Source organism: Nerophis lumbriciformis, linkage group LG03, assembly GCF_033978685.3.
Source record: "Nerophis lumbriciformis linkage group LG03, RoL_Nlum_v2.1, whole genome shotgun sequence".
NCBI lineage: Eukaryota > Metazoa > Chordata > Actinopteri > Syngnathiformes > Syngnathidae > Nerophis > Nerophis lumbriciformis.
In genome coordinates, this window is record NC_084550.2 from 14,887,424 (window position 1) to 14,900,852 (window position 13,429).

Below are 13,429 nucleotides of genomic sequence, written 5' to 3' on the forward strand. Positions count from 1 at the left end.
AGCTAACTGGATCTTCAGTTAGCAAAACCTATAGCGTCTTCTCGGTTCTTAGTCAACACAATGTGAGCACCATCTTGGATGAGATCAGAGCAAGTATTTGATGAATTTCCATGCACTAGATTAGTCACATTACTCAAGGAATTCGATTTTCACAACTACATGCGAAGTACTAGTTTCTATGCTCTATCTCTAATGCGACTGTTGGTCATAAGCAGTGTGCCTCTCGTACACTAGGGGGCGATTGCGGTCATTTCAATCAATCAATCAATCAAAGTTTATTTATATAGGCCTTAATCACGAGTGTCTCAAAGGGCTGCACAAGCCACAACGACATCCTCGGCTCAGATCCCAGATTTCAGCTTGTTTAGCTATGTGGGAATGTAAATAGATGAAGGTAATGCTAATGCTACATGCTAATACGATCAAACAAATAACAACAACCCTTCCATTGCTATTTGGTGTTGTTGGTAATGTTTTAATGTGTTTAAATGACACTTGTGGTTATTTGAAACATCAAAGACCATCAAAAAGATCGCTATTTTAGTGAACTGCTTTGACTATTTGCAAACCCCAAAACCAGTGAAGTTGCCACGTTGTGTAATTCGTAAATAAAAACAGAATACAATGATTTGCAAATCCTTTTCAACTTATATTCAATTGAATAGACTGCAAAGACAAGATATGTAATGTTCGAACTGAGAAACTATTTTTTTTTGCAAATAATCATTAACTTAGAATTTAATGGCATCAACACATTGCAAAAAAGTTGGCACAGGGGCATTTTTACCACTGTGTTACATAGCCTTTCTTTTTAACAACACTCAGTAAAGGTTTGGGAACTGAGGAGACCAATTTTTTAAGCTTTTCAGGTGGAATTATTTCCCATTCTTGCTTGATGTACAGCTGAAGTTGTTCGGGGTCTCCGTTGTGGTATTTTAGGCTTCATAATGCGCCACACATTTTCAAGGGAGACAGGTCTGGACTACAGGCAGGCCAGTCTAGTAGCCGCACTATTTTACTGTAAAGCCACGCTGTTGTAACACGTGGCTTGGCATTGTCTTTCTGAAATAAGCAGGAACGTCCATGATAACGTTGCTTGGATGACAACATATGTTGCTCCAAAACCTGTATGTACATTTCAGCATTAATGGTGCCTTCACACATGTGTAAGTTACCCATGCCTTGGGCACTAATACACCCCCATACCATCACAGATGCTGGCTTTTGAACTTTGCGCTTCTGACAATCCGGATGGTTCTTTTCCTCTTTGTTCCGGAGGACACGGCGTCCACAGTTTCCAAAAACAATTTGAAATGTGGACTTGTTAGACCACAGAACACTTTTCCACTTTGCATCAGTCCATCTTAGATTACTGAAGCCAGCGGCGTTTCTGGGTGTTGTTGATAAATTGCTTTTGCTTTGCATAGTAGAGTTTTAACTTGCACTTACAGATGTAGCGACAAACTTTAGTTACTGACAGTGGTTTTCTGACGTTTTCTTGAGCCCATGTGGTGATATCCTTTACACACTGATGTCGGTTTTTGATCCAGTACCGCCTGAGGGATCGCAAGTCATAGGCATTCAATGTTGGTTTTCGGCCTTGCAGTGATTTCTCCAGATTCTCTGAACCTTTTGATGATATTACGGACCGTAGATGGTGAAATCCCTAAATTCCTTGCGATAGCTGGTTGAGAAATGTTGTTTAAACTGTTAGACAATTTGCTCACAAAGTGGTGACCCTCGCCCCATCCTTGTTTGTGAATGACTAAGCATTTCATGGAAGCTGCTTTTATACCAATCATGGCACCCACCTGTTCCAAATTAGCCTGTTCACCTGTGGGATGTTCCAAATAAGTGTTTGATGAGCATTCCTCAACTTTCTCAGTCAGTCAGTTGAATTATTTAACCAAAAAGTTGAGTTATGCTAACTCAATGTTGGGTGACTGAAAATAACGTTAATGATGTGAAGTGAATTACATTTATATAGCGCTTTTTCTCAAGTGACTCAAAGCGCTTTACATAGTGAAACCCAATATCAAAGTTACATTTAAACCAGTGTGGGTGGCACTGGGAGCAGGTGGGTAAAGTGTCTTGCCCAAGGACACAACGACAGTGACTAGGATGGCGGAAGCGGGGATCGAACCTGCAACCCTCAAGTTGCTGGCACGGCCGTTCTACCAACCGAGCTATACCGTCCCAATGAGATTAATCCATAATAAAATTTCCTTCAAGAAAAAAAGTAACTTTTTAATTAAAAAAATACTTTTACCCAAAAATGCTTTACTCTTTGGTAAAACAACCCAAAAATGGATCATAATTTTGAAAACACAGAAATTGAGTTTAAATAATAGCCTTTTAACCCAAAAAATGGATTGCTCTTCATAAAAATAACTCCAAAATTTAACACAACATGAGCAACTCATAAATTGGGTAATCAAAATAACCCAGCATTTTTGGTGTGTACTAAGGATGGATACCGTTCACATTTGAACCAATTCACTACCGATTCCCGATACCTGGGAAATGATACCAATACTCAACGGTACCAATTTTTGGTACTTTTATATGTGATGATAAATGGTAATTGTTTGAGAATAAAATGATATTGTTTCATGTAACATTTAAAATGAGCTGGTCTGTCCAGTTCTTATATCTTGTTGTAATATTACATTTGAGTCTCATTTGCAATGCAGTTGTACTTCCCAAGACATTAGATGGCAGCAATATGGTATGTTGTCTAACTCCAAAGTAGGTTTTTCCAGGAAGCTGAATGTGTTATGTTGCGCCCTACAAAGTGTTTATACCGTAAGTATTGTACATATTAAAAACCTGCTGTTTAATTGTAAAATGCATCGTAGTTGTAGTTTGTTGTAGAAGTACCACATTTGGAGGTGTTGAAATCACCATGTAAAATCGCTAAAGCTAACAGTAGCATGTCTATGGGAAATCCACTGTAAATTAGTATCAAGCTAGCGTATTTTGAAAGAGTGGAGCCTTACTTTACGTTGGAGCGTTTTTCGACCAAGCCTACTTGCTTTGTTGTTGTTGAAAATTGCAACATTACTTAGAGGGAGTTTGACTGAGTCCGCCCTGAGTGCTGCTGGACTGATTGTTCACATGAGCCACTGTTTAGTCTGCAACCGGCTATGGAGTCGCATGCAACAAAGGTATTGAAATATGACACTGTTTTATTTCATGTGAATCGATACCCGGTAGTATCGATAGAATTCGGTCGCTGCCTATAAAAGCACTGAGTTTGGTACTCATCTCTAGTTGCCCCACGTATAATTTACTACATGCCAGAGAAAACTGGTTTCTAGTCACATAATCCAGGTGTGTTAGCCCCATTTTCCAAAAGCCAAACACAATCAGATTGTAGTGTTTCCATGTGTTTAAAAAAGCTTATTTGGAGCCAAATTATAAGAGGAATCAGACATATTACCCTATTTTCCAGACCTTAGGGCGCATTGCTAATGAGCGGATCTATTCAGGTCTATTTTCATACATAAGGCGCACTGGATTATAAGGCGCATTAAGAGGTTCATATTATGATTTTTTTTTCTAAATGTAAAACACTTCCTTGTGGTCTACATCAGTGTTTTTCAACCTTTTTTGAGCCAAGGCACATTTTTTGCGTTGAAAAAATCCGTAGGCACACCACCAGCAGAAATCATTAAAAAACAAAACTCAGTTACCAGTAAAAAGTCGTTGTCGCAATTGTTGGATATGACTTTAAAGCATAACCAACCATGCATCACTATAGCTCTTGTCTCAAAGTAGGTGTACTGTCACCACCTGTCACATCACGCCCTAACTTATTTAGAGTTTTTTGCTGTTTTCCTGTGTAGTGTTTTAGTTCTTGTCTTGCGCTCCTATTTTGGTGGCTTTTTCTCTTTTTTGGTATTTTCCCGTAGCAGTTTCATGTCTTCCTTTGAGCGATATTTCCTGCATCTACTTTGTTTTAGCAATCAATAATATTTCAGTTGTTTTTATCCTTCTTTGTGGGGACATTGTTGATTGTCATGTCGTGTTCGGATGTACATTGTGGACGCCGTCTTTGCTCCACAGTAAGTCTTTGCTGTCGTCCAGCAAACTGTTTTTGTTTACTTTGTAAGCCAGTTCAGTTTTAGTTTCGTTCTGCATAGCCTTCCCTAAAATTCAATGCCTTTTCTTAGGGGCACTCACCTTTTTTTTATTTTTGGTTTAAACATTAGATACCTTTTTACCTGCACGCTGCCTCCCGCTGTTTCCGACATCTACAAAGCAATTAGCTACCGGCTGCCACCTACTGATATGGAAGAGTATTACACGGTTACTCTGCCGAGCTCTAAACAACACAGACACTCAACAACAACACATCATTTGCAGACTATAATTACTGGTTTGCAAAAACTATTTTTAACCCAAATAGGTGAAACTAGATAATCTTCCACGGCACACCAGACTGTATCTCACGGCACAGTGGTTGAAAAACACTGGTCTACATAACATGTAATGGTGGTTCTTTGGTCAAAATGTTGCATTGATTATGTTTTAAAGATCATCTTCAAGTCGCTTTCTGACAGTCGCTTCAGGATGCACCGTTTTGTGGGCGTTCTTATTTACGTAGCTCACCTTTGACAGTGTCTTCTCAGCGTCATCTTTGTTGTAGCGGTGTAGCGTGCAAGGACGGGAGTGGAAGAAGTGTCAAAAGATGGAGCTAACTGTTTTAATTGATTGATTGATTGAGACTTTAATTTGTAGATTGCACAGAATAGTACATATTCCGTACAATTGACCACTAAATGGTAACACCCGAATAAGTTTTTCAACTTGTTTAAGTCGGGGTCCACGTTAATCAATTCATGGTATAATGACATTCAGACTTTACTTAAATCAACAACTGAGCAGCATCTTCTCATCCGTGGCTCACTAGTATAACAACAATGTGTCCCGTGCAAAACCGTCCGACCGGAAATCTCTAATAACTAAAGTTCCGTGGGTGAATAATGTAAACTCACTACACTGGTAGTTTTTAGCGCTTTCATAGCGAGTCTCCTGACAGATATAAGTTAGAACTTTACGCTACTTTATATTAGAAATGCCTCATACAAGAAGATAGAGAAAAAGAAGAAGCTTATAGACTACAATGGTGGACATACACAAATGTTCAGGACTTATGCAGATCCCAAAAACAGATCAGCAGGTACCAGAAGGTAAGAAAAGTTAGTTTTGCATAATATTGTGAAACAAAACGCCAATAATGTGTCCGTTAATCGATGCCAATTTGCGGTCCTTAAACACACACCATATTAATACTCGTACTTCTGACTACGGTAGCCGTAATGCGCCAACAATCCATCAAGCGTTGCGGCTTCAAAGTCGTACTAAAACATTTTGAAAGATTTTTGAGCGCTGTCTTTAATGTTCTATATTCTCAATGGAACATTTAAAGTTTTGGTGTCGTTTACTAGCGTCATATTGCAGTTTACACGTATCTCTTGTGTGACTGCCATCTACTGGTCACACTTATCACTACACCATGTACCAAACAAAAATGCTTCAAGGTTGGTAAGCACAACCAGAATTATTCAGTACATTAGGCGCACTGTTGATTTTTGAGAAAATTAAAGGATTTTAAGTGTGCCTTAGAGTCAGAAAAATACGGTAAGTGCATGAAAGGTCCGGAACGTGAGGTTGATGATTAGGCTGGTGTGATGTCCACGGCTGCTAAAGCAAACAAACGAGGAGCTGCCAGAAGACAAAGAAACTCTTTCTCAATGCCAAATATGCTCACCAGCTGCTTCCTCCTCTAATTTACACCACCACATCTTGGAGTTGCGCTCAGTTATTTAGCAGGTTTTTTATTGCCGAAACCCTCGTAAATTCCAGCGATGCCAGAATAACGGAGAACAATGCGGACAAACGTTTAAGCAAAGTTTGGCATTGAAGTCCCAAACATGGCCTGAGGCTACAAGTCGACAAAGTGAATCATTTAACGACAAGTCGGCAACCTGTGAAACCTTTGAACGTGTCCTCTAGTCTCGGCTGCAATTAGGCATTTAGTGCCCAGGTGCTGTAGGGGCACGCCATAAATCTCCAGACGGTCTGAAGGTTTGGTTTGTGTGTGTGTGGGTGTGTGTGTGCGTGTGTGTGTGTTGCATACAGCTGAGTGAGACACCTGGAATCCTTCAGCAGCGCCAATGAGCATTGATGAAAAACAAATGTCAGCGCCCCAGGACCCCCTCCCCTGCCTTTGGACAAGCCCTGCAGCGCCAGCACCATGTGTTTACTCTGGCCCGGCATGAGCGACGAGCTACTGCCAGAACCGCGACGCCTGACCCATATACCGAGGTTCAGGAAAGTTCACCAGGGTTCCGCACTGGCAATAACGCCGTCTTTTTAAGCAAAAACCATCACTCTATAGTAGTTTCGATGTTCTGTTGTAAATCGTGTAAGATCTCAGCGGTCAGACCTGGTCTCATAATATTTTGGCTAAAAATAACGGAATGCAGAAAAAACCCCAGACATCATACAAATATGACTAGAGCAGGCCTGGGCAATTGTTTTTACTCGAGGGGGGCAAATTTTGAGAAAAAAATGTGTCCGAGGGCCGGTATATCTATTTTTAGGAACACAAATACAAAACCTCACAATAATGCCTTAACAAAAACGGAATGGAATTTTACATTGTTTACTGAATGAGACACCTGGATTGTACGTGAAAACAAAGAATATTAACTATGAACGATAAAACACTGAATATTGACAACATATGAACGTCACCCCCCCTCTTGATCGACATATTTTACAATCAAGCGAAATGCAACAAAAATGCAACAAACACAGCGAAATATGAACGCGAAGGGTAAAAAAAAAAAACACTTACAATCTGATATACAAACCCCGTTTCCATATGAGTTGGGAAATTGGGTTAGATGTAAATATGAACGGAATACAATGATTTGCAAATCCTTTTCAACCCATATTCAATTGAATGCACTACAAAGACAAGATATTTGATGAACAGAACACTTTTCACTTTGCATGAGTCCATCTTAGATGATCTCGGGCCCAGAGAAGCCGGCGTCGTTTCTGGATTTTGTTGATAAATGGCTTTCGCTTTGCATAGTAGAGCTTTAACTTGCACTTACAGATGTAGCGACAAACTGTATTTAGTGACAGTGGTTTTCTGAAATGTTCCTGAGCCCATGTGGTGATATCCTTTAGAGATTGATGTTGGTTTTTGATACAGTGCCGCCTGAGGGATCGAAGGTCACGGTCATTCAATGTTGGTTTCCGGCCATGCCGCTTACGTGGAGTGATTTCTCCAGATTCTCTGAACCTTTTGATGATGTTATGGACCGTAGATGTTGAAATCCCTACATTTCTTGCAATTGCACTTTGAGAAACGTTGTTCTTAAACTGTTTGACTATTTGCTCAAGCAGTTATGGACAAAGGAGTGTACCTCGCCCCATCCTTTCTTGTGAAAGACTGAACATTTTTTGGGAAGCTGTTTTTATACCAATCATGGCACCCACCCGTTCCCAATTAGCCTGCACACCTGTGGGATGTTCCAAATAAGTGTTTGATGAGCATTCCTCAACTTTATCAGTATTTATTGCCACCTTTCCCAACTTCTTTGTCACGTGTTGCTGGCATCAAAATCTAAAGTTAATGATTATTTGCAAAAAAAAAAATGTTTATCAGTTTGAACATCAAATATGTTGTCTTTGTAGCATATTCACCTAAATATGGGTTGAAAATGATTTGCAAATCATTGTATTCCGTTTATATTTACATCTAACACAATTTCCCAACTCATATGGAAACGGGGTTTGTATTTGATATATCACTAAGCGTTAGAACTTTGTTGTAAAAATCTCCTTCCGCGTCTGTCTCTGCCACCCGCATTTCAGGCTGGCCGCTCCGGAAACAGTCTGTGGAAACGCTCCCCACCCACACTGCTCGGTGCCTCGTCTGAGTTGCTGTTACGTAGATTGCCATAGTAACTAATTAATTACCATAGTAACTAATTAGATTACTATAGTAACTAGTATATCACGCAAAAGGGCAGATGCAAACCATTGAAATACTTTTTATTAGTGCTGGGCGATATGGACGAAGAAGTATATCTCGATATATTTCTACTTAAACTCGATATTCAATATATATCTTGATATATTTTTCGGTGAAAGTATACATGTAAAGACTACATAAATAACATCCTGTAATTTGATTTTGATATAATTTTTTTTATCTTGATTGAAAATTAACACCAATGAGCACCCCCCGTGACCCCAAAAAGGGACAAGCGGTAGAAAATGGATGGATGGATGGAGTTGACTGATGAACATTATCACATAATTTATTCAGAAAATATAAATAACGAAAAATAAATGATCAACCGCAACAAGTAAGTGTAAAAAAAAAAACAACAACAACATTATAATTTGTACATTTTCAGAATGTACTTGTTCTATTTTTAAACAAAGATTGTTATTATCTGAAGTCTGAAGTTGTCATTGTTTTTAAGTTATCGTGCCGTGATTTTACCAGTCTGGCCCACTATTTTCGGAATAAATTATGTGATAATGTTCATCAGTCAACTCATTGGTGTTAATTTTCAATCTATCAAGATAAAATAATTATATCAAAATCAAATTACAGTATGTTATATATGTAGTTTGATCATTTTCTGTGACTGATGTACTAACATCATGTGGTTTATTTTGTGCATATGTAGCATCATCTACAACAGGGGTGTCAAACGTACGGCCCAAGGGCCGGATCAGGCCCGCCAACAGGTTTTATCCGGCCCACGGGATGAGTTTGCTTGGTATAAAAATTAACCTGAAATTTTTTAATGAAAAAAACAGCTGTTTTAATTTATTAAGCGGAAGAAGATGGATGGATTGAACAGCTGTTTTAAATTTGTCCACTGGATGTCGCAATAGCAATTCTTTGTATCTTTGTAGATGATACTACATATGTACAAAATAAACCCCATGATGTTAGTACACCAGTCGAGGAAAATGATCAAACTACATAAATAACATCCTGTAATTTGATTTTGATACATTTTTTTTTATCTTGATTGAAAATCATTATTACATCATTTATTCAAAATAAATTATCAATCGCAACATGTAAGTGTAAAAAAAACAAAAAAAAACAACCACATTATGATTTGTACTTTTTCAGAATGTGCTTGTCCTATTTTTAAACAAAGAAAACAATCTGAAGTTGTCTTTGTTTTTAAGTTATCTTGCCGTGATTTTACTAGTCCGGCCCACTTGGGAGGAGATCTTTCTCCACGTGACCCCCGATCTAAAATGAGTTTGACACCCCTGATCTACAAAGATACAAAGAATTGTTATTGCGACTGATGTACTAACATGTGGTTTATTTTGTACATATGTAGCATCATCTGCTAAGATACAAAGAATTGCTATTGGACACATTTAGAACAGCGCTTTCTTTCATTCAAAAATTTCAGGGTCATTTTTATACTTAGCAAACTCATCCCGCGGGCCGGATAAAACCTGTCGGCGGGCCTGACCCGGCCCTCGGGCCGTACGTTTGACACCCCTGCTTTAGTTAATCTAATATTTTGGAACCATGAAGAAAAACTGGTGATAATAACAATCTTTTCGCCATTAATAAGCATCACATTCACAAAAATGATGTTAATGTCCATAAATGTATGCAAGGATCCTCTATATGCCAAACTCAAGGCCCGGGGACCAAATCTGGCCCGCCACATTATTTTATGTGGCCCGCGAAAGCTAAGAAAAATGCTTCATCTTTTCTTACTAAATATATTTGTTCTTTCCCTTTTGACATTAAAAAATCATGCAATTGCATATCTTTTAAAATTCAATATTATCAAAATATTGTATTATCATGTATTCCAAAAATATTTTTTGTTACAAAAAAGATAAATACTGTAATTAAATATCTGCTTGACTTATGATTTCAAAACAAATTATCAATCAAATTGTAGACTGTAAAATTGACAATAGATTTTACGGTTAAATTCCGCCGACTGAGTTTTTTTACCGTAAAATCAACTTTGGTACTGTTTTTTTTCCATATACAGTAAGACACTAAAACATTAAAAAAAAACAGACAAAAAAACATTAAAACAACAATATTTTAGGGCAGTGGTCGGGAACCTTTTTGGCTGAGAGAACCATGACAGCCAAATATTTTAAAATGGATTTCCGTGAGAGCCATATCATATTTTTTAACACTGAATACAACTAAATGCGGGCAGCATGGTGGGTAATGGGGTTAGTGCATCTGCCTCACAATACGAAGGTCCGGGGTTCGATCCTGCGCTCGGGATCTTTCTGTGTGGAGTTTGCATGTTCTCCCCGTGACTGCGTGGGTTCCCTCTGGGTACTCCGGCTTCCTCCCAACCCCAAAGACATTCACCTGGGGATAGGTTGATTGGCAACACTAAATTGGCCCTAGTGTGTGAATGTGAGTGTGAATGTTGTCTGTCTGTGTTGGACCTGTGATGAGGTGGCGACTTGTCCAGGGTGTACCCCGCCTACCGTCCGACTGCAGCTGAGATAGGTTCCAGCGACCCCAAAAAGGGAAAATGGATGGATGGATGGACAACTAAATGCGTGCATTTTTTAAGTAAGACCAACATTTTTAGAGTATAATAAGTCTGTAATTCTTTTTAATAACATTGTTATTTCTTGAACAGGTGCGGTAGAAAACGGATGGATGGATTAAAATGCATGAGAATGTTTAATATTTTGAACGTTATTTTTAACATCGTGATTGCCAGCGGAATTATTCATTACTTATCATGTTAAGCAATGTCAGCTAAGATTTATCTGAGAGCCAGATGCAGTCATCAAAAGAGCCACATCTGGCTCTAGAGCAGGGGTGTCCAAAGTGTGGCCCGGGGGCCATTTGCGGCCCGCAGCTCATGTTTTACCGGCCCGCGGCACATCATTCTAAAAATACTAAAACATTTTTTTTAAAACATTAAAACGTGGAATAAAAGAGCAAATAGGTGAAATGCAACGAGAAAAAAAGTTGCATTGTTGACTCTAAAAACACAATTTTTTCAAATAATTTTTCAAAAAAATAATGAGTCAAAATCAATGTTGCTATGAATTACTGACGATTTAAGGACAAAAAGGACACAAATACAACAAACAAAAAAAACACGAAAAATATGACAATTATTTTTAAAAAATACATACAAATTATATACTAATACTAATTATACTAATTATTATATTGATTGTTATTATAAATATAATAAACTAATTACACCATGTGTGAATGAATGATGGCTTCTCACTTCTCTGTGAAGCGCTTTGGGTGTCTAAAAAAGCGCTATATAAAATCTAAGTCATTATTATTACACTATATATTATCTGAAGCTGATATAGAGATTTAAGTGTTGAATGTAAAAAAAAAAATTACAAAAAAAAGCATGACCATTTTATGAGTGGGGCACTTTTGGATCCCCAAAAATGTTAGTGGAATTAAAAAACACCTGTCTTTGCTAAAAATAATAATAATAATAATAAATTCAAATCAATTTTGCTATGAATTATTGATCTATTTAGGGATCAAATTACTTCACATCAAATATTCCACTTGGAAAATCTTTTTGGGAAAAATATTGTATATTTTGTATTTTTGCCCCAAGAAATTGGGTGACTTATTTTTAACATTTTTTAAGACTGAAACCCTTCTGGGTCCCTAGGACCTAACTTGACTGAGCCCCAAAGGTTAAAAAAAAAAGTGTATATTGTATTGGTTTTGAAAATGAAGAAAATATCAAAATGGCCCCCGCGTGCTTTGATTTTTCAATATGCGGCCCTCAGTGGAAACAGTTTGGACACCCCTGCTCTAGAGCCATAGGTTCCCTACCCTTGTTTTAGGGTTAAAAAAACTGACAGCTCTGTTGCTTTAATTTTACCGCTAAAACAGTGCTGTTGTTTCTCCATTCCATTCAATTTATTCAATTTTTTTATATGCTGTAAAAAAACAAAAAAACACTGCTTTTACTGTAAAACTCTGGTGACTGAGCTGGCAGTTTTTAAAGTTTTTTTTTTTTTTTTTGCAGCTTATGTAAAATAAATATATTGTTAATATATACATTACTCATTGTTAAAAGCCGCCCTCTGAGGGCAACCAAAACTGCGATGTGGCCCTCAAAGAAAACGAGTTTGACACCCGTGCTCTATGCTGTGACTTAACATTGCAAATATTGACAGTGAAAATGATGGTTAATCATTGTTATTAGCTCGGAACAAACGACGTCCATCATCACAAAGGTTAAAAATGAATAAGGAAGTCAATAAACGTCGATTTAAAGTGATTATTTTTTCATTGATATGAAAAAAAACTCACCCGGGAGATGGTCAGCGGCGTGCTGAAGTCTCTTCCCCCGACCAGGCGGAACCCCCACGGGGAGGGTCCCTTGAGAGTCACGCTGTAGGCCATGCCGGTGGTGCCTTCGAGGACAAATCCGCGGAGAGACAGGGGAGAAAAGTCCTGCTCCGAGCTGCTAAGCAACGCAGTCCCTGCCTGACTGAAAAGTCTCCCAGAGTGGTGAGTCAAGTTTAAATAGGAAGCACCGCCTGTGACGCGCCATGACGGGCCGCCCATCCACTGGGGGGAGGAGGAGGAGGAGGAGGAGGGTGTTCATGCAGCTAGTCCTTCCGTCATTCATTCTTTCATTCATTCATTCTGCCCAGTCAATGTACCGACAATACATTTAAAAGGGTCGTATTGTGAATCATTGTTCTATTTATAAATTACCTCCTTTTGGTCTACATAAGTGAACCAAGTACTACCTCAGAAAACACGTGACTCGCCAAGTACCACCATAATGATAACATTAATTAAAATACAGTAGTGTAGTAGACCCAAGTATTCATTAAGTAATGACAACATTAAAATACAGTAGTGTAGTAGACCTAAGTATTCATTAAGTACCACCATAAAGACGACATTAAAATACAGTAGTGTAGTAGACCTAAGTATTCATTAAGTACCACCGTGATGACAACATTAAAATACAGTAGTGTAGTGGACCTAAGTATTCTTTAAATACCACAATAATGACAACATTATAAAACAGTAGTGTAGTAGACCTAAGTATTCATTCACTACCACCATAATGACATTAAAATACAGTAGCGTAGTAGACCTAAGTATTCCTTAAGTACCACCATAATGACAGCATTAAAATACAGTAGTGTAGTAGACCTAAGTATTCCTTAAGTACCACCATAATGACAGCATTAAAATACAGTAGTGTAGTAGACCTAAGTATTCACCAAGTACCACCATAATGACAACATTAAAATACAGTAGTGTCGTAGAGCTAAGTATTCATTAAGTGCCACCATAATGACAACATTAAAATACAGTAGTGTAGTAGACCTAAGTATTCATTAAGTACCA

At 38.1% G+C, this 13,429-nt stretch overlaps 1 protein-coding gene across 1 annotated transcript in view; it reads right to left on the minus strand.

Annotated features, from left to right (window-relative positions):
- pdlim4 (PDZ and LIM domain 4) overlaps nucleotides 1-12,540 on the minus strand; it is a 121,311-nt gene extending 108,771 nt beyond the window's left edge. The window contains exon 1 of the mRNA XM_061934115.1: nucleotides 12,371-12,540. Coding sequence (XP_061790099.1) covers nucleotides 12,371-12,463 — 93 coding nt within the window. The 5' untranslated portion in view covers nucleotides 12,464-12,540. The remainder of the gene's footprint in view (nucleotides 1-12,370) is intronic.
- Nucleotides 12,541-13,429: the final 889 nt, after the last annotated feature.